The sequence below is a fragment of the Lepidothrix coronata genome, unplaced genomic scaffold (genome assembly GCF_001604755.1).
Source record: "Lepidothrix coronata isolate B3197 unplaced genomic scaffold, Lepidothrix_coronata-1.0 Scaffold47, whole genome shotgun sequence".
In the NCBI taxonomy this organism is placed as follows: Eukaryota; Metazoa; Chordata; class Aves; order Passeriformes; family Pipridae; genus Lepidothrix; species Lepidothrix coronata.
The window spans coordinates 1,471,101-1,493,128 of NW_016690227.1; the positions used below are offsets into that span (position 1 = coordinate 1,471,101).

At 36.5% G+C, this 22,028-nt stretch overlaps 1 protein-coding gene across 1 annotated transcript in view; it reads right to left on the bottom strand.

Annotated features, from left to right (window-relative positions):
* COBL (cordon-bleu WH2 repeat protein) overlaps window positions 1-22,028 on the bottom strand; it is a 153,894-nt gene that overhangs the window by 71,380 nt on the left and 60,486 nt on the right. The window contains exon 7 of the mRNA XM_017814894.1: window positions 1-63. Coding sequence (XP_017670383.1) covers window positions 1-63 — 63 coding nt within the window. The remainder of the gene's footprint in view (window positions 64-22,028) is intronic.

A 22,028-nucleotide genomic window follows, 5' to 3' on the forward strand; every position in this document is an offset into this window, starting at 1 on the left:
TGATGGACCCAGGCTACTGGAACGAGAATTCACCGAAGGGGAATTTGGTGCTGTGGAAAAACCCTGTAAATGGATTAACATCTTGGATTAACATCACTCTTTAAAAACAATGGGAAAGAAAGAAGAAAAACAAGACACATCTGGTTACCGTTTAAACAATTATATGAATAATCATGTATGTACCTCTGCCAAACCTGCTGAATTGCAAACTGTAACTTTTGGAACTTCTAAAGGTCAAGTGGAACAAAGCTTACAGGCAGTATTAATAATACAGGAGGCATGATAAGCACCTACTGTGGTTTAACAGTAGTATTGATGGGAACACTACTGCTGCTTGCTATTTAAAATATAAACTTCATCAAGACACATAATTACAGCTATACAAATGCATTTACAGGTGCATTTAAATTACAAGTATTACACATTTCTGGAAGCAAGATTTACTCTTAAATGAGAACGTTGTATTAATAAAATGCTGTCAGTATCCCAGGCTTGTCTATTTTATTAACAATCTGTCTGATTTACCTTAGTCTTCAATGCAGATTTACACAAGAGATATTCTGCTACCAGTGAACTATTTCCAATTTACATGCAGAATCAAGCATAATCACTTACAATATACTAAAAACGATTTAACTTGGTGAAAAGAAATCCTACTGACAGGCACTACTCTGGATTTTAAGAGGCCCAGATGAAAGAAGAAGCAGAAAACTTTTTAAATAATTCCTTAATGTTAAAAATTACTTTAGTTCTCATTGAAAACTTAATAAAATCAATGAAAAAAGTTTAATTGATTTCAGATCAAGGTCTCAATGCGTTATTATATTAATGCACAAACAAAAATATATGCAGTCATATAGTACTAAATCTACAAATATGAAAGACTAGTACATATGATTTCTTGAAAATGTGTATTTTGATTTTAGCTTTGACTCTTAAAACTCAATACAATTGTTTTTAACTCTGCAAATAAAAATCATGCAAAAACTTTTCCCTCAAAATCTGTGAGTCACCTTTTTCTGTTTTTAATTAAGAAAACCTTTCATATTAAATTGAAGATTTTACTGTTTAATAAGTTATGAGACTGTAACTTCTTCCCAGAAATATCTTCTATGGAATCACCACTGATACCACTTCACCATGACCTGGAGCAGAATAGCTGTTCTGGAAACAGACTGATGAGAATGGTTGATATAGCTGTTCTTATCACAACAGAACATGCTACCACACTTGCAAAACTCACCCACCAAGGACATAAAGCCTTCTGGTGGAATTTTGTCCAAAACCACAGAATATGTACTGGCAGGAAATAATGGCTACCACAAATGCCGTAATTTTTGAATAATAAATAAATAATAATTATTAAAAAAGTAGCTCTTTGAACCTAAGTTCTCCAACCTGGAAAGTGATGGAAAATGTTTTGCCTAATTATATACCTCCCTCATCATTGTGGTGGATATCTGGATATCTCTAGGAGTGCAACTTGCAGCGAATTTAATTTGTGACACAGCATGATAATTCCTTTCTACAAATACGAAGTGCAAGCTTAGGTAAAATTCAAATTCAATTTGAGCTTGCTTAGAGGCAGCAAGCTCAAAACCACAATTTTAGGACTGTTGAAGCATAAAGAGCTAAAAAATAGAGCAAGGAATAACGACGTATCTAATACAGGCTCCTGACTGCCTGGTAAAGTTCCATGTAGATGCCTGTGAAAGCAACTGAAATGCAAATTGATTTGTGTCTTGTCTTGCATTTACTTACCATGTAATAACCATCACTGACTTAGGACACTTTTGTTAAATTTTATGTTGCACACTGCACAGTACCTTTCATCTTGTAATAGTATGTTTAGCACAAACAGAGTATGTTACCTGACTAGAGTTTTACTGAAGGATTAAAGCAGTATTGGCCACAACTTTTTCATCATCAATTTCTCTGAACTGAATGGCATCAATAGCATCTTTTCCGTTCTAGCAAATGAAGAAAAAAGCTCAAAGTGGAAGGTGGGTTTTAAAACTTTAGGTCTAATGTTATAAAGAAATACAGTCTTTTCTTGGCCCTATATCTTGGGCAGTGGAAAAAAAATGATCTCATCTGTAAACCACAAGTTTTAAGTCATTCTCAGTGCATATTGCACCTGGTTTTATCAAATAAAATTTGTTTACTCCTACAGAAATGACAGCATTCACAGGGTGAAAGATGAAGTAGTCTCCTCTTTCCATACATTTATAAAACAACTGAACAAAAGAATTTCAAAGTGCATTCTACAGGTATGCTTTAGTGACTGTATTAATTCTTTGCTTTTCCTTGCTGGATAAAAAAGGTTAAGGAATTTTTGGTAAGAGATAAAGATGCATACAAGTAATAAAAACTCCCTAAGACTTCCCTAGTACCACTACAAATACAGGGTGCTGGTAAAATTAATATCCTACTCAATTCTATCTCAAGGTCTTGTGGTTGAAGAGCTACTAGAATCCTTTTCCAGGCAACAGATCATTGTAAAGGAATACAGTGATGAACAACCAAGCATTTTAAAGTTGGTTGGGTTTTTTTTAAGCTTGGATTTCCTAAGAGAAGATACAGGGGGAAAAAAAAGTAATACTTACATGACACTATAAATAGTTTAAAATAAAAAGACTTTAATGAAAGAAAAAAAAACACTTTGGAAATTCATCTATGCTTTCTTTTCCAAGTGCAGTCTTTACATCAAGCCCATTATTCCCTTGATAAACATTTCAAGAATGTTCATGTAAAGACACTTCCCCTAAAATAAAAATCCACCATGGTTTCCAGGGGAATGGAATGACAATAATTTCAAAGTAGTTTTGGAAGCCCTCTCATTCAGCAATAAGAGCTTTGTCTAACTGAAGGCAGACCTTCAAGCTCTCCCATGTGTGTAGTCCTTTTCACTAGCTTTAAGAGAAAAAAACAATCTTAGACACAAAACACCGACACAAGTGGTTTTGGCATGGCTCATCTTTTGTTGTTAAACTAATCTAGATGGACAATACCTAACCTAGATTTTATATTTTATGTTGTGTTAGATGCAGTGCAGTTTCTTTCCAAATCATGGGATTTTGGAGGTTTGGTTTTCAGGCAGTTTAGCAAGGCAACTATTAAGAGCATGCAATATTAATCAAACAAAATTGCAGGGACTTGATATGTACATGCCAAATACTCCAACCATCTCTCATTTCTTGTTTTTCTAATTTCTTATCAGAAAACCAATTGAATTACTCAAATTACAGCAGTGTAAGTGAGGAAAGCCAACCTCAAGAATTGCAGCCAATGTTGCTGGCTAAAAAAGTCAGCCCTTATCCTCCGTTTCATTTGACAAACAGGTTAGCATGTGTTCTACTCAGAATCCAAACAAGTTCATCGAATCTGTGTGTTTGGTAACAAAACCAAACAAACAAAAAAAGAGGAAAAGGAAAAAAAAATAAATTCATGAAAAGGAAACTAATGGAAATTAATTATATAAAAAGCTTTTAAAATGTCTCCCAACTTGTACAATCACAGTCTTTGGTAGACCACTAGTATTAGAGCACTTAGCTAGCATTTCAGATAGTAATTAACTAATGCAAACTAGCAAGAAAAAGAAACAGTTCTGTTTTTTATTTTTCCTGAATTAAGTCAAAGCAAACCCAGCACAAAAATACACCAGCATAGGTCAGCAGTCATGCTAGACTCCAGTTCAGCAAGGGGCTGGAATACGTACTGAAGCATAACCATGGACCAAAGTCCATTTCGATTCCATGAAGTAGATATCGAAAAGAGGCAAGAAACAGCTGCAGTACCGACCTACGGTGCCCTCAGGTTTCATCATTGTTTCATGCTAAACTTGCCAGCTAGTTTTTTTTCTTCATTAAATTTCTGAAATCTAAGGAATGTTCTTTTTTGTTATAATGTACCAGATGTTTTCTTCGGGGTTAAGCACAGTTTAATTCTAGGATTTTTTTCTACTAGCTCTTCTAATTGAAATTTAGGTTTCAAAGACTTTTTTGAAGGGTAAAGAAGGACTGTTAAAAACACAGAAGTATCAAGGCTCAGAGTAAGCTGGTGAGGTAGGCATACCAGTCCCATTTTCAAAAGACACCGAGCAGTCAGCTTTTTACAAGACTACCAAAGTCCATAGCCTGCTGAACACATGACAGATTAAGTGCCTAAAGTAGAGGTCATTCTGTGTTCCAAGGTCATCACCTAGAATGAAATTATAAAACATCTTTTTCAAACTACTCCCTTTTCAAGAATAAACAGAAGTTCTGATATCTTTCTGATACTTCTGAAAATTTTTATGTCATATTAATAAATGTAAGATTAATCTATTAAAATATGACCGTACTGCTGTGAGAATTCCATTTTACAAAAACAGACGTGCACAAAAATGGAAGTCAGCTTATGTTTGTTTTCAAAAGATATCTGTCATATATAAAGCCCTGTTGTTAGCATTTCCTTGATTTTCTGATGACACTAAGTGGTATTTAAAGGTCAGCAAGGAAGAGACTGCAGATTGCCTGTGAGAGTGATTTGACTTCCCGTTCCCTGTTCACACCGGTCAATAAAAATTTTTCAAAATGTCAAGTTCTTTTCTTGTGAGGTTCCTACAGCCAGGCCTTTCTTCCGCAGCTCTTTGCCAAAACTCACATATTTGAACTCCCAGTCTTGTTATGCAATTTCCTTCTCAGAAGTTTTTAAATCAAAAGTAATCAATTGAGCTGTTTTTAAGCACTCAAAGTACCAGATGTATCAGCAAAAAGTAAGGTGTTTATTTTTTCCAAAACAGAGACAAAAAATAAAAGTATCATAAAGGATATAATTTTTTTGCAAGTGTACCATGGGTAAATATGAAAGGTAAGAATTAGAGCAGGCAAACAAATCTATCTACTCAGTGGAGCAAGAATATTTATGTCTCTTGGACATTTAAACTTCATTAATGTAAACTCTGGCCATTTAAAACATCAGAAAGGTTATGTCAGACCTACTGCACCAACTGAACTCAGAGGCTGCTTTCCTTGATATGATACTGATATTACTTATATAGCATTAGATTTGACAATACTGAAACTGAATTAATTCAAGCTCCTGCTTCGAAACTAAAGTGTAATACTGCAGTCATGAGATTGCTGGGAGACATAGTTTAAAAACCCCAACAAAACAAAACAAAAGTTTGTGACTACTCAGATTTTCCTTTCTAACCGGTCACACTGAATATAGTTTGTTTTCTGTACTCCCTGAAGTACTTGTGCTGAGTGTCTGCCGTCAGAAGGAAAAAAAAAAGTTAACCTTTTCCTGCTCTAAACTAAAAAAAAAAAAAAATATATATACATTTTTATGCAATTTACTTTATGTTGCTTTATTATCTCATTCCATTCTGCTATTGGAAGGAAATTATCTGGTTACACATCACATTAGTAAAAGATAAGCAACTATTCCATTTCCTCAACAGTAACTTACACAGGCAGTTTTGTGTTGACTTTATGTGTCTGGTAAGTAGGCTTTCAAGTTTTTACTGTAAAAGTTTTGAGTTATACTTTGAAGTCCGTACAACTACAGTGCTACCTTATTCTTGTATTAATCTATTATAGCATCTAGATAGCAGTTCCAGATCTTGTGGTCAGAGCACATTTGGTGGACACCAGAACTTACACAGCCAGAATCAGAAATGTCTGAGAACGTTCTGTCTCCTGTGTCGCTGCCAGTTCTCAGCGTGGCTGACCACATTCCTCCTATTTTAGTACGAAGTTTGTCGATCAGAAATCCTAGCAGTGCCAGGGGCAGGGAGGTCACCTCCTTTACAAAGTCATCGACTTTATCTCCCAGCACTGAAGCAGTATGACTAATCTGTCACTGCAGAGGTTACTGAAATTTTCATATGACACAGGTCCACGCCATCTGCAGTTATGCTATTTTTCTTCTTAACTATCCTTATCATTAAATTTTTTTCCTTGTACCTTAACTACAATTTCCCTTCCTAGAAGTTTATCTGATTACTTCTTGTCTTCACTTAGGCAAGCTCATGCGATAAAAAGTGTCTCTACAGCTAAGAGTACAACCTTGGTTTCCAGCTCCAACTGATTTATGTTCACTCCACAACTCCTCTGGTATCCAACCTTGTTTCCAGTAGAAAAGGTGAAAGAACAACCACCCAAGGAAAGAAACTACAAAAATGGAAGCCTCCAGGAAAAAAGTTTTCTGAAACATATCAAGGGCTTTAGATTCACTGTGAATTTCTCAGTAGGGAACACATGTGGGTATTAACTCTGGCCCTGTGCACTACAGTGAGGACAAAGAGGGTGCCCAACTAGAGAGAGCTTCCAAAAACCTTTTTTTAGTTTTTGCTATACTTCTTGTGTATAGTATATATAAAAAAAGTGAAGCAATATCCAAAACTCATTTTCCATTTGGAAATCAGATGGATACTGAACGAATACAGCAAAAATCCCGAGTAAGCCAATTACTTTTCTTATGAACTGTCAAATATTTTATTTTGAAGTTTAGGAATATAAACTTTTTACTCAAATCATTAGTAGATTAGAAAACATGGGTTGGGAATACATTATTTAAGCTAAACATAAACATGTCTATAAATTCTTGCAACTATGAAGAATCAGAAGCAGGAAGACCAGCTGTAGCTGCTATCATCAGTACCTACTAATACTACCTCCCTCAGTATTCTGCAAGTCTGAGATCACAACTTTAATCTGAGTTCTCCAAGAATGAATAAAGTGCCATGGCACATATAAAACAGTGGAATACAAACCTATGAATTCAACAATGTATATATAATAATCAAGCAACTCAGAGACTGTCAAATCACTTACATTTTTTCAAGATTTTAGGACAGATATGATTGTTCAATGCTTTGAGAATTGAAGTTTTTAGATCACCTCTGGTGACTTAAAATTCAATGTATTTCCTCCAAATAAATTCTCCTGTTTCCTGTTTCACTCTTCAGATTTTCTCACTCATGAAGAGTCAGACTACTCTTCATGCTTAAAAAACTCTTTGTCTATTACTGCTACTCAAATTCACTCATGTCAATCTGAAGAAGTCATAATATCAAGAGAAACGGATGCAGCATTTTTTTCCATTGCAGCAGTACATGCAGAGAAGGGAAGACAAGCTAATGGGATTTACACTGTGTGTTTGTATCACCTCTTCTGTTTAAGTGACAGTGTGTTTAAAACAAATTGATATTTTTTAAAGAAAGCAGCATCCCAACAGAAGTAGCAAAAAATAAGCTTTCTTGGCAGAAGAGGGTAGCCATGTCTCAACAACTCAGAAGCTGGGAGCAGGCAGAATGCTGCCTAACACTAATGGGAAGACCCAAATGTTTAGAAAACCAATCAGTGTTTGGAAGACACACATGTAGATCATATGTGTCCTCACCTATCAATCCTCACCTATTTCACTGAACTCACTGAAATAACCAGCAAGCATGCATCCTGTGGACCTCATGAATCACAGCTGAGTAACTCGTTAAAAAGAAAAGAAACACATCTTTGATTCAGAGCTGTCACTGAATAATAAATCACTCTCAACTCAATGCAGTGAAAATACACTTGCTGCAAACCTTTCTGTCGAGGACCAAGAATCAGAATGGGAACGATTTCAGAAGTGGAAAAATATGTACAGCGATTGAAAGGACTTTATGATGCAGACTTTATAGTTATTATGTATATACACATTGTGTGTTTCCCCAGAATTTTCTGAACAAATGTGATCAGCAAAGCAAGTAAGTGTATGTCCAAAATGCAAACCTCAGCTCATAAACACACATGCCAACTATTTTCCACTTAATATTCCACTTTTCACCAGATTCTCAATTTACAGAAATGCAGCTAAAAATCTTTGAAACATGAAATTATTGGGAGATACTTCAACATTGGTATAAACCCAATGACATCCATGAAATAGCCACATGCTTCAGTACGCATCCAATACAGGTAACTTTTTAAGTGGATATACTAAAGCCAGCATGTTTTTAAAAAACCATAAGCAACTCCAGTCCCTTAAAACACCACTTTACAGTAACAGACATATCACAGAGAAATCACAGACATATATGCACAAGCTTCTCAAACATGCCAACTTCCTTCATGCCCTTATTGTGCTGTGCACCTGATACCATCAGGCAATATGACAGCACACAAAGCATGTGGGTTCTTTTTTAACTTTCTGGATGTGTGACGCATTTTGAATACCCCTAAAATGTAAATATTCTTGCTTCTGTTTTGGATATGTAAAGTCTAGAGAGAGAAATCCATCATTAACATAGTAGAGAAAACATTTCTGGATCAAATGCTATTTGGTAGTTTAAATGAAGCGTTGCTACCTGTCACTCAGGTAGAGGGTAGGAGTGCAGGCCGCAGGCACAATCTGAAGTGAATTCCAAAGTCAAGCTGTACTGCAGGTGACAGTCTGAGATGCTGCCAGATGCTTAAAATAAGATTTGTTTGCATTCCATACAAGTGTAAAATGATTTATCTTGACTTTCAGAAGTGTGGGGACAACTTTGTGCCTCATTTGAGAGAATGCTGAATGTTCTCTTTTTTTTTTTTTTTTAATATTGTTTTGGGAAACCACCAGAATCAATTTACATCTAAAATGCACTCTCTTGGGGTTGATTTACATCTTTCTGGTTAGACTGCTTAAAACTTATCTTCCCCAAAGTCCAATACTTTTTGTCAAAACACACTGTCAAAATGTGTCAGCCTATAAAAAAAGACCATATTTTGAAAATCGATTTTTCATAACTGTCAAAAATACAAATATGTAAAGCTACTATGGGAAGAAATACTAAATTCAAAAGATTCCCAAAAAGGAACAGCTAACGAAAGACAGACAGTCAGCAAATTCAGCTACTCATCACATTTTTTTTGATAGCTACATGCTTATAACAAGAGATCTGCAGGGAGTTTGGTGAATCGTAAAAGGAAATAATGAAAAATACTACAAGTTTCTTTTTGGATATTAGTCCAAGTGGAACAAAAGCAGACGTGAAAGAAGTAGGAAAGAACACAAGAAGTGAGGACAGAAACAAAAACACAGTGAGAAATGAAGTGAACATGTTCACCAGATTAGACCAGAGAGTAAGTCCCTGAAGAAATTCAAAGACAAAAGTCTGGAAAAGGAGAGAAGCATAGCTAAAAGAACAGGACTTCAGTGAATGTGATGGTAAGACTACTGGCTTATATCCTGGGGAAGGAACAATGAACCAAGGAGACTGTGCAGGACAGAAACAATATTCTGCAAGAAAACTCCATGACTGCCCATATATTAGGCCAGAAAGACGGTGATGTTCATGGTTACTCATCATGAAAACAGTGAGAAGTCACATGAACAGAACTCAAACTGGGAAAGATTTAGTACTGAAGGAAAAGGGGATGGATATATAGAGTTTTGAATGTGTAATATATATTTCTGTGGTAGGGATTGAATGCATATTAAGATATGGAATGAGGCAGAATAGAAGAAAATAATCAAAGAAACATTTTAAAAGCTACCGAGAGAGGTCTAAAAAGCCAGTGACAGATCCCAATGGAAAAACATATTTTAAAGAAACCCGAAGAAGAAAGAATTACAGAGGAAAATTCACATGGACTCCAATTTTCAATTCAATCCCAGTATAGAAAGAAGACAGAACAATATTAAGCCAGAAGGAAAACAAGGAAAGAACACTTGGTCTTTAAAGGCCATTAGCAGATCTGGTGAGAGCAATCTTGGAAGACTGAGGATGGAAAAAGCCAAATTTTTGCAAGTCTGAAAAAGCTGGATTCTCCTTTCACTTATACTTTTGCACTATGTGAAAATAGATTATCTCAATCAAATAGTGTTGAACAACCAAGCCAAAAATAAAAATCTGTCTTTATTAATGGTCTGGCAACAGACTTCAGGAAACAGAGTTCAAAAGGTCAAAGACTGACAACAGAAAAAAAAAGACATTTTTCCACTGGTGTTAAGCATTCATCAATCATAAATAACCACAAAAAGGATCAGAGGTCTTGAGCAAAATGAATTCATCACTGCAATACAAGTTTATTTTCTCTAGGATTACTAATTATTTTAAATCAATTGGTTCATGGAAGACAGGAGTTGTTCCATTTGCAATATATGTCCTTCTGAAATTCAAAATATTTTAAAAACTATCAAAGAGGAAAGTCTTCTCAGCAAATTTTTTAAACATAGAGAAACTATCAAACCACTAGAGTTGATCACCTTCAACATATTTTCATTGTAGATATGCCAATTTATACTGGAGGAGGAGATGGAAACTTTACTTAAAACATACAATTTTCAAAATATCTTCTCTAATGTCTGCACAGCCAATTTTTATGGTGACCAGAATTATGAATGGAATAGTTCCTGGCATGAGTTTTTTGGGTGTGTATTTGTTTGGTTTTGAAGAAATAATTTCTGGTTTTTACTGAAAGTATTTTTATTCCAGTTAAATCGAAAACTGTTTTCTCCAACTTTAATGAAAGTGTTGTCCTTACTCAAGTTTTCCAGAGACAAAAAACACTAATGATCAATCCTCATACTCTTTCAGTGTCTGATGAAATTCTGACACATATGACTTTTGGTCTCTGAAAATTTCTACTTATTTTAGCTGTTGATGAACGGACAAAATCTACTGAAATTCAAAGGTAAATTTTCACCAAGATCTTCAGAACTTCTCTAAAGTCAAAGGAGTTGCTCTGATTTACTCAAGTTCAGGGATCTGGTTTCTAACTCCAATCCCTATAATCCAATACTGACACAAATACTTTGTTAATTCAGAACGCAGTTGTGCAACTTTTCCTTTTGAAGTATACGGTGACTATGGGTGTTTAGCTAGAGGGAGACAAACACAATCATCCAACTGTCAAAGCAAATTTTAAGTAAGGAAGCTTTACACTTTGCAATGATAAAATACTGCCAAAGATATTACTGAAAAACAACATAACTTCTGAAGACTTTAAAACTTAAATTAGAAAAACAAATCAGCTTTCGAACTCTGAAATTAGTGCAAATCTTATAACAAATCCTAATTACAGAGTCACTAAGAGGATTCTAGCAACGTGAACCAGAAATCAGCAGCTAGGAATTTTACTGTTTCAATTGGCTCTTTCAGATGTCTGGGTGTGCTCATGTGTGTGTACATAATGCCTCTGTGTACATATGTGTACCTACATACAATCACAGATAGCTACACATGCACAGTTTATCACTTCAATTAGATCTCTCCGATATCTGCATGTGTGTTTGTGCCTGTGTGCACATATACTATACACTGAGTACAATATGCTGAGTCTGAAATCCTAAGGGATGGCCTAAGCAAGCTCCCAAACTATCTGAGAATAGAGAATTTCTGACTCCAAATAACAGCACTGGAGCAGACCAACCCTTTAAGTAGATATGACAGCTTTCTGCAGAAGACAAAACAAAAGACAAACTCATATTGTACTTACAACTTGATGTTTGGGTACTGATGCCAAGAAACTATTTTGAATTATAACAGCTGAATATTTAGTCCCAGATCAACATCAGTGGTCAGGAGTACACAGGTGAAGAGAAGGAGTCAGGACGACAGGGTGAAGGGGTGAAGAGAACGTTTAAGACAATACTCTCCTGCTGGACAATGAGTAGAGCACATTCAGGTGTCATACAACCCACCTGTTTCATAATACCTACAGATCAATACTGCAGAAATAAAGCTTAGCTCATTAAAGGAGATGAACAATTTGAATAGAAAAATACATATGCTAATACTTTGAAGAAGTCATAACCGAATTAAATTCAGGATCTGAATCTTGCAAGACCATGAAATTCAGATCCAAGCTTCCTCTCCACCCTGGAGGATTTTCCAAAGACTATCGTCTTTGGAGCATAATCTATACCCTGATCATGCTGACAAAAATCAAGCAAGCTCTTTAACTGGGTGCAGAGGAACAGGCTGAGAATGAAGAGGCAGAACCCTCCCTCTGAATTTTATTTAGAAGATGGGGTGGTCTAGACAAAGTTAGAGTTAAAAGGATAATAACAAGTGATCACAATAGGAAAAAAGTTAAAGGACAAGGATGGTAGAATAGTACTGAAGCATTACTTCAAAGAAAATTCAGAAGTGAGAATATAGGATACTGCAAAGTGACTGAAGTACAGCTGTGCTGTAGACCAAGTTAGTTCAGCCTTTTCCCACTTTGTGTATACATATATATAAATTCATAATTTTGTCTTCCTTTGCAGTATACTGTAGCCTGCTAAGTTTCTCCAAGTCTAAATATTAAGTAGTATACCTTAGGACACCAGAGCTTGACTTGTGAATGTTTATTATTCCCAAGAAACTAATTTTCCCACTGTGAATAGCCTTGTTTCCTTTGTGAATTTAGTGTGAAATACTAAGAAATCACAGCTCTCTAATCTATTTATTTCTGGTGACTGGAGTACTCAAATTCAATGGAGCGCACTCCTGACTGTTCAGCTGTGGCAGAAACCTTTCAAACCCCGTCCCAAATTTAACTGAACCAGAAGCTAAAAACCTATGGAAGTAGGTACAACATATACCTACACTTGGACTTAACTGGCACAATTACAGTTTAAACAGGGCAAGCAGTGCTGAGAATTCAGCTCACTTCTGGGTACGTACTGCTTCAGATAACAAAGAAAAACCTGCTTTTTGCAACGAATTATTGGTTGGTGAAAGCCACTCCCTTCCTTTGCCACTTTTTGCAATTCATCTTCTACAAGATTTAACATGTTTACTTTGGGGTTTTCTCCTTCTCCAGTGAGAAAATGCTCTATAAATCAAGCAATTTCAAGGGGTCTATTTGCATCAACTGTCCGTCAAAAAGGAACAAAGGTCTTATATTTGCAGAGGTGACAGTGAAAGTGTCAGAAGATCTTTGTACATGCAAAAGAGAATCAAAAGTAGCACAAAGAAGAACAATTTTAAAATTGACTACTGCAGATAGTGGCTAGCAACTCACAAAAGACATGGTCCGAAGCCAGTTAAAAAGAGCAGGAATTTTTCCACTGGCTCTAGTGAGTTCTGCATCAACTTTCCAATGGTTACTCTAACTGTATGATGCCAAAAGATAGTAATACTCTAAACTATGCTGCCACTGTCATTTCTCAACGAAATCTTTTTCTTCAGTATACTTTCAAGCTCAATGAAAATCCTAACAACGCCAGCACAGAAAGCATAGCTCTGATTTTTTAAACATAAAATTTGGTTACAGATATCCATACTTTAATCTGTTAAAGCAACAAAGAAAGTAAAGGACCTCCAAAAAAACACTTGTGAACTGGACCACAACAAATAGGCAAGGAGTTGTTTTAAAAGCCTGATTAAAACACAGGTTAAAAATGAAAATCCAAAGAACCTAATGCATGATCAGATACCTTACACTGAAATATAGCCTAGTTTTCTAACTATTTGGCAAGGGTTTAAAAAACCAAAACATATGATGTTAAACAGCATATGAACACGAAAAGACCCTACACTACTTTCACCCTTTACATGATGCTTTCTTTTGATGTAATATTCAGGCACAGGAAATTAAAAGTAGAACACTATATTAAGTTCACAACCCAAAGCAATAATACTAAGAAGTCTCAAAGTGTTGCCTTTCCATAGATGGAGGATAAAGTATTGTTTGTTTTTTTTTCTTAATTCAATCAGGTTACACAGAATATATTCTCCCAACCCCCTTTTTTTCTCCCCCCTTTTGGGCGAGGGGGGAGGAACATGTCACAGCTTTGGATAGGCAAGTTGCTTTTAATTAAATACTAATTAATAACTTTGACGGATTTGTGCAATTGCCAGTATTTTTAGTTGATATTGTCTTTCTGACCTGTAACCCTTAAACTAGAACAAGGACCTTGTTTAACATTTGTTAAATTTAGACAGCACCACTATCCACTATTACCCCCTCCCACTGCTGCTGCACTAATCTCCCATGCCAGCTGCTCAAATGTTTACATTTGAAGGGCTTTCTCTGTTTGTGCAGAAACAGTCTCTGCGCAGTATCTCTCATCTCTACATTTGCCAGAATCAAGGCAAGAAAAGCCTCCCTTCTGGAATTCCTGATTAATAAATAGTCTTAAATGTTTCTTCTTCCCTTCCCCCTTCTGTCAAATCCATTGCCAATAGGCTTTTACAACGCAAGCCTCCCCAGTGTACTTTACTGGCCTGACTTGTCCTGTGCAAACAACTGTAAATCAGAACAAGCTCCATTTAGAGTCAATGCAATCTCTGTGCTGAAACTGGGAGAGACTGAAATCTAGCTGAGTACCTGAGCATTTGCTGCGATGGAAAGAATAAAATGTTACAATCAGAGGAGAGGTGTGTGGGGAACCTAACACTAACAACATAAATCTATTGGTAATCTCTCCATCTCGTTATGTCACTTTACTTCAGAGACTGCCCACACAGCTCATGACCTACACACTGGTCGCACCTGGCTCACACCAGGTCACTGAGTGAACCAGCAAAACACTTAAACAGGTGCTTGGTATGGCACTGAAAAAGTCAATGGGGCCAAGACGTACAACTACAAACCTATTTAAGAGCTCTGCAGGGCTATGTCTTACTACTTGCCTTGATCTGCTTTCTCTTCTGGCCTCCCAGTTGACCACTTACAAAACCAGAAATACTTTCCTGATTTTGCCTGAGTATTTTGAAATTTGCTTAAAAGTGTGACATTGAAAAAAAAAAGGAACTGACCTCATACTATTGTAAAAGCCTTTAAAAAGACTGACTGCTATTTGCCACACTTTCCCCTCTTCAGCTTGCATCTGAAAATGCTGCTGAGAATTCAAATGGTATTAAATACTGCAGAGTAAGAGAAAAAGCAACATCTGAAAGTATTTGTAACCCTTTCTGCTAAACTCAAAGGGGAAGATCAGTATTGCAGTTGCATGTGAAAGACTAATAAAACCTAACAATAGTTGCCTATTAAAAAAAAAAGAAAGAATGTGAAACAGCTATATAGACTACAGGCATTAGAGGGCTCTTTTTGTGGCGATGAACAACTGAGCAGCACACACAATACCCAGTGCTATACAGTCTTTGCATGATACATACAACTCTTTGAGTCAAAGGAAGACCGGTAAGGGCCACTAAGCCTCATGTAGGTTTGACTTTGCATGACAAAACTAAGCCATAAAGTTCACTTAGGAAAACTTCCCCATCAAAGTAAAATGCATTGTGTCCTGTCAGCAAATGCTGTTTTGCAAATCCTCCCTCACCTGCCATAAGATATTATTGAGACATATGGTTTCACACGCTACCAAGCAGCTCAGTTTTGCCAACGAACAAATATGTGTGGAAATCATGAGATCATCTAATTAAAAGAAATGTTATTGTATGCCACTACTTTTAATGAAATTGAGTCTTCACTGTCCACAGAAGTGGCTGGAAAGAAACCAAATCCCATTAGTGTTCATGCCCCAGAAATTGTTTGCAAAAGAAAAGAAATTATACCTGAACTGGTGTTGAAAATTTTTACTGTATCTAAAATCTACATATGCTAATAGAATATTTTAGACTAATATAATGAATCTGGGATTACATGAGATTCAGATTATGCCACTAAAAACATAGGCTTTACTGTCTAAAAAAAATTTCCATTGTATATTAGAAATATGGAATCGATGACATACAATTAGGCATTTCTGATTTCGTCTAGTAAAGGGCACTGGATAAATACACACTAATCCTTTCACTACCATTGAACAAGTAGTTACCATTGGAAAGCTTCACAAGACATATTCTGGGTATCTGTCATTAAATCAGAAAGAAACGTACTTTGCAGTGGAATGAGTAATTCCCTTACACGTTCCCAGACCATCCCAAACTTAAACAAAAAACGTATTTTATGTACACAGAAGTATCTGAAAGACTGTTTTGAGGAACTGCATTTCTGCTTATCCAATCGCAGAAAAGCCCGATCCTGTGATAAACTTTTCTTTAAAGGTGTTATTTTCCCAACTGCTGCACGCTTGCTAGTTACACTAAGAACAATATTTTGAATGCATTATGACTGAATATGAATTACATGGCTATTATAGACTATTAAGGGGCTGTAGTAATATTAAATACTAAGAAAGCAAAGCATGAGTGGTTGAGGTGTCACTAGAAAAATCTCAAATGGAATTTAAGTTTGTCTTTGGGTATTTTTTAATGTGCTTTTATTAATGCAAATTAAAAGCCATTGGTCTTATTAGCTGTTGCTTTATTCTATTTTTTTTTTTTCAGTGAGTTAACTTCAGACTTTTTCAGTGAAATCAGTAACAAAAGATGAATCAGACATGAAAGGATTTGGGTGGTTAAGGGTGTGTCACCAGGTCTTAATTAAACATCCGAGGGAGATATCTGAGCCAACTTATGCCAGACTGACTGGGTACATCCACAGTATAGAGAATGATGCCGTGCAGCCCAGGACTGAAAGCCTAACTTAGCATGTTCCTGTTAGGTTGTGCCTCCCTAAATCACATTGGCTTTCACTTTCCCATCAATAAGCCTGACACATATTCCTCTGATGCGCTTACTTCCATTTTGATGCCTGAATTCTGCTTCTGGGTATGCTGTGGAAAACTGTGGAGAAACTATGCTTCTAACCTCCTGCCTAAACTCCACCAGGTTCCATAAAACTTGCAAATCTCTTCATCCTTGTCAGCCAAGGGGCTTGATCCAATAGGTGTGCTACAAGAGCAACTGGGTTCCACAAAAACGTAACTGCTCGAAGAGGGAGCTATAGTATTTACCTCTTGTCCTGTCCAAAGCCCTGCCCCAAGTTCAGTGATTCAGTAAGAATATGGTAAATCCAGGTCCAAAAACTTCGTCCAGTTGAAAAAAAACTTTTCCCTCTTGTGAGGAGAGCAAGATTATTCTCTGTTCAAGGACATGAACATGAGTTTAGCTAAAAAGAGACTGAGATTAGGGCATTCATCTGGGCAAGGAGCCATTTGGCTCCTCCAGTTCTAGCTTCAGTGACTACTTATTTGCTGGATGGAACATCTGCTTAGCATAAAACACAGAAAAACATCTCTGGCGCTGGCACTGGAACCCAGAGCTGCCACCACAGTTCATTACTGGTCTGAATACTTAAGCTTGCTCTTGCTCTCTCTTTCTGAGTCACTGAATATTTGGATATTTTTACAAAAGGGTGCTTCCCACATGAAGAATACCTCGCAGCTTTGTTCCAGGCAGTCTCCAGCCCAGCAAGTATTTTGGTTTTTTTTGCAAAGAAGGAAATAGTTCTCTGATGCCGATATCTCTAAAGGCAGAGAAGAGAACTTAGTTCTCTCATATTTTGCATAGCAGTGGTAGGTGGCAAGCTTCTAGAGTAAAAGCTTTAAATACCTAAATTTAACAGCTGAATTAAGGTTGCAGTCTTGAGCAGAGGCAAGTAACAGACAGAGATGGGCAGAGTTTAACAAGCAACTCCTGCTGTATAGATTTCAGTGGCTTCAAAATTTGGAAAAGCTGACTCTTGGCTTCTTAGATTCAGTATCCAGACGCCCACACTGCCAGGTATTTAAAACAGGCACTACCAGTCAGAGTTGTTCCCAATTCCTTTTGTAGATATGACCCTACTCAAGCCCATTCAATTTGACTTGGTCCATTTCTTTATGTTCATCTCAGAACATTTCTTGAGAATATTTCCTTCAAGATGTGCTGCTAAAACCACTGCAGGAACTGAAGTTTACGAGTTGTCTTTAAAAAAGCAACAAGTTGAATGCAATGTGTTGTGATGATTTTACTCTTAACCACACAGTTCTAAGTAAAGATACAGGTTCTGGTAACCAATGACTACCTGGTAATATTTTTTAAAAATAAAACCTTCATGGTTGCAAAAAGAAAAAGTTAAGAAATGTGACTTCTACAAACCTCACGCTCAGAAGCCAAATGGGGGGAAGTCCATCCTTGATGATTTGTTTTCGAATCTCATGATCTTAAGCCACTTTTGTGTGGTGAGGGCAAGAGCTGACAAGTGATTTTTGAATACATGAAATTGGCAAGCAGAAGCTAAGCAGCACAGACAGAACAGGGGTCAGCCGACATGTCTCTTCACCAGATACTGTTTTTAATAGCTTATAAGTTCACCATGCTTTAACCATGGATGCTGAGGCTTTCCATTCCAGGTGTCTGCCTCAGGCTATTTTTTTTTGGTTTTGTTGAGCCGGAGTAGTTCAGCTGGTTCTGAGATGATTTTTTTTTTTTTTTGCACTAACTCCAAGGACCTTTTCTTTGAAGAGGTCTAGTAACACAACACTTAGGAGCAAAAACTTGAAGTCTGGTGGCATGCAGCCATTGTTTCAAGCTCTTGCCTACTGCTATCATACAGTATAAGAAAAATCTAAAGATACTATATTATGTAAAACAGTCTATGATTCACATGAATGAAGACAGTTAATATCCACAAAAGGAGGTAGATACAGCTGCATCTCTTTAGCAGTCATAATCTGGCTGAAAGGCACCTCCATGGTCTGCTTAATCTATCCCTCTGTTCTGAGACAGAATCAAGCATGTGTAGCTCATCCTCTAGAAAATTTTGTAGGTTTACAGGTGCTAATAAGGATGTCATGGTCACTTTAATAACCTGCTCCCCTGTGAGACCTCCGTACAGTCAAATTTTTCTCCCTCTCGTATCCAAGTTAAATTTCCATTGCTAAATATAAAGCACACTGCTTCCTGCCCTGCACTCAGTAGACAAGAAGAAACAAAGTTCATCATTGTCATCTTTGCTACCTACTGGAATTCTCTCAATGCCAGCCACAATCCAGTTGGCTTGAGCAAACCTTTTGTCTTACCAAGGCGAATTAATAGTTTGGGGGCTTTTTCCCCCTGAGTATCACAGGATATCAAAATGAAACTAACTCTACCACAATGGTAAACCTTGTCCTGAGATACCTGGAATTTAATAAATCTCTTTTTCTTCTAATCATATGAACAGCTGCACAAATGAAAACATTTATAGCTATATCATCCCTAGAGTCATCCTCTGGCATCTAACTACTGGCTTACAGGCATCCTGTAGCAAAAGACTGGGGAGAACAGACCAGACAGGGGAGAACAGACTTGTCTGTTGGAGACTCTCCATACTGTTTGGTGAGTTTTGTGTTTCGCAAATAAAAACGCACTAAGCAAAATTGTTTCAAGGTCAGATCACTATCTACATCTTTGACAGTGTAGATGGATATCTCTAACTGTACTAAATGCAACATAACTATCCCAAGATTTGATCCTGCTAATACCAAATAAAGACATCCCAAGCATTGTCAGGAGACCAAGAAGAAAGAACGTGAAACCAGGAATTTAAAGCAAATATAACTCTCAGATGCAAGGAAATATTAAAAGTGGATGGTTGTTAACTTCCATTTAGATGACATGGGCAGAATTCTCATTCCTATTGACCTTAACAGTACCTGCCCATGTGCCATGAAGTCCTTCACAGTAAAGGGTATCAGCAGATCACCTGGGACCTGACATGGTTGAAGAGAAATCACATTTGCATAATTGTACTTGATCCTTCTTTCCAGCCATTCTGAACTGAGAAAATGTATCATGAATGGTATAACTCCTGCCATAAAGGAGGATGTAAAAGTTAGACTACAGTTAGAGTACAAAGCTTTGAAAAGGTAAATCATATATGTTTTAAAAGCCTTTATAAGGAAAAGAGTTTTTGTCATCATTTAAGAAGTGATTTCCAAGATTACTAATGCACCAGAAGTTTTGATGACTTTTTTCAAACATTAGCAAACTTGTTCAAACTTTTCTTCTGGAGCATGATCTTGCAATTATGCAGGTAATATGAAATTAAAAAAAAAAACCCACACATACCCTAAATGTATCTGATAACTTGGTATTTAAAATTTTATGTTTGGTATTTAAAATTTTATGGTTTTTTTTTCCCCCTGGTACTTTTGCCTATGGACATATATAATCATAGCATGGCAGATTCATTGAGCAGAGAACTACTGGACTATCTGCTTCATTTAATGAATTGAGCCTGTTATAGGTTAAACTACATTCAGTCATACACTGAAGACTAGGTGTTTTAGAAATGGTCCTGATGAAAGTCCTCTGCACTGCTGAAGCCCTGTTTGAACTAGAGAAACCTTGTGTGATAAGACTTTGTGCTGAAGTTTCAAATCCTCTGATAAGTATTCCTGGCTGTACTTCTAAATATTTTTTTCCCAAGCTGATTTATTACATAAACAAAGTCCACACCAGAACTACAGATCGTTCAGCCCTTGAGATGTGTTTTTTTCCACTCTCAATTTACGAAAACACAGAGGCCCAAAAATAAAAACAGCTAATTGTAGTACTGCGTTCCAAATGCCAGATTTCAACTATTTATTTGAGGACAGTGACACCAAGTGGCAGAGACGACTCAAGTTCCTTTTTTCCCCTCCAGTTGTTCTTAACTGCAGCGCCTTCGGCACAGAAAAAGTAGAATACAGTTAACTGTGCTGCAACTTCCAACTGCTTTATTTGTTTGTTGTATTTATACCCCCGTGTATTTAAATAGCACTTGATTTTTGAGAAGTTGACCTCAATATAAAACTCATCTGCTTCGCACAAAACTGATTTTTTTCCCACATTAAGGAAAAGATTTCTTCTTTATTTACACTATGCTGTTGGATATCATGTCCTTTACTGATGTGTGGTATAATGAACTGGTGCACTTTGAGGATTTTCATGGCAAAGCCTTCTCTTGCATTTCTACAAGCTCTCCCTAAGATGTTAAAACATTCTTGTTTTTCCACCTTTATTTTTGTTGAATAAACATGAAGGGTCTCTTACTTTTTACCCATTTATTCCATTCCTTCATATTGCCCAGTTTAAAAAAAAAAACAAAACAAAACCCCAAATCAATACCCTGAATAGAATTATTATTTTTTCTACATTTCAGTGCACATCACCACCACATATTAGTGAGAAAAAGGTAGTACTTCACGAGTTACCTATTTTGTTATAGGCAGGAAAAATTTTCCTGATACAGTCAGTGTATCTCCTGGCACTATGCTGAAAGCAATGGCAAAATACTTTCCTTTCAGAAATAAACCTGAAACTGGCATTGGTAACCCACATAGCAAATGCAAAATACTTTCAGATGACCCAAAACAGTAATTGAAAGGAGACCCGAGGTAACTGCAGAAGAGGAAGCCTCTACTGGATGACATTTTGCCAAGAATTCTACCTTAGCGCAATGAAATTTCTATATAATGATCTCTAAATGTGTATTTCATATATATAGTTATGTAAGGTACCACTTATTTGGAATAAGAATACTCAGTTACACTGAAGAGATGAGATATCCTTTGAGCAAGCAGAAAAACCAATTACTCCGAATGATCAAGGGTCTCAAAGTCTAGCCCATAAGGAACTCCTAAGCTGAATTTTTAAAAGTTTGAAGTTCTTTCACTGGTGTTTCCACTTGAATTTTATCTTAATACAAGTTATCTATGTCAAGGTTACGGTATTCTAGAATTTTTCACCTAAGGCATCACAATTGTTGACCTTTTTCTTGGAGCCCATCTAGCATCTTAAAAGGACGGACCTCCTGCGCTGCTGAGTGGATCTGTTAGACTTCTTTTATATACCTTCTATGAGCTTGAACAGAATTGTACCAAATTCAATGGAACTATGTCAACACAGTCATTTAAGTATGTGCTTATGTCTTAGCAGGATCAGTGCTCTGACAAATACAGGTGATCAAGCCAGGAGTGAAAGACATAAACACTGAACCAGGGCTAAGCTTCTCTTGAAGATTAATTGCTCTTAAGAAGAAAGGGGAAGAAATTAAATCCCTGACATGTTCATGTAACTGAATAAAAAGAAAACATTTTCATCTCTTCAAGTACCCTTTGCTCCCTTTAGAGCTGAGCCTTTAGAAGACACCTACATGTTCAAAACAGTTTTGAAAATTTTCTTCATCAATGTCAGAGGAAAAAAAAAATTAATTTATGATTTACCCTATAAATTTCCCTAAAAATAAAGAGATGTCTCTCTTCTGAGGAAAGCAACACACTTGTATAAA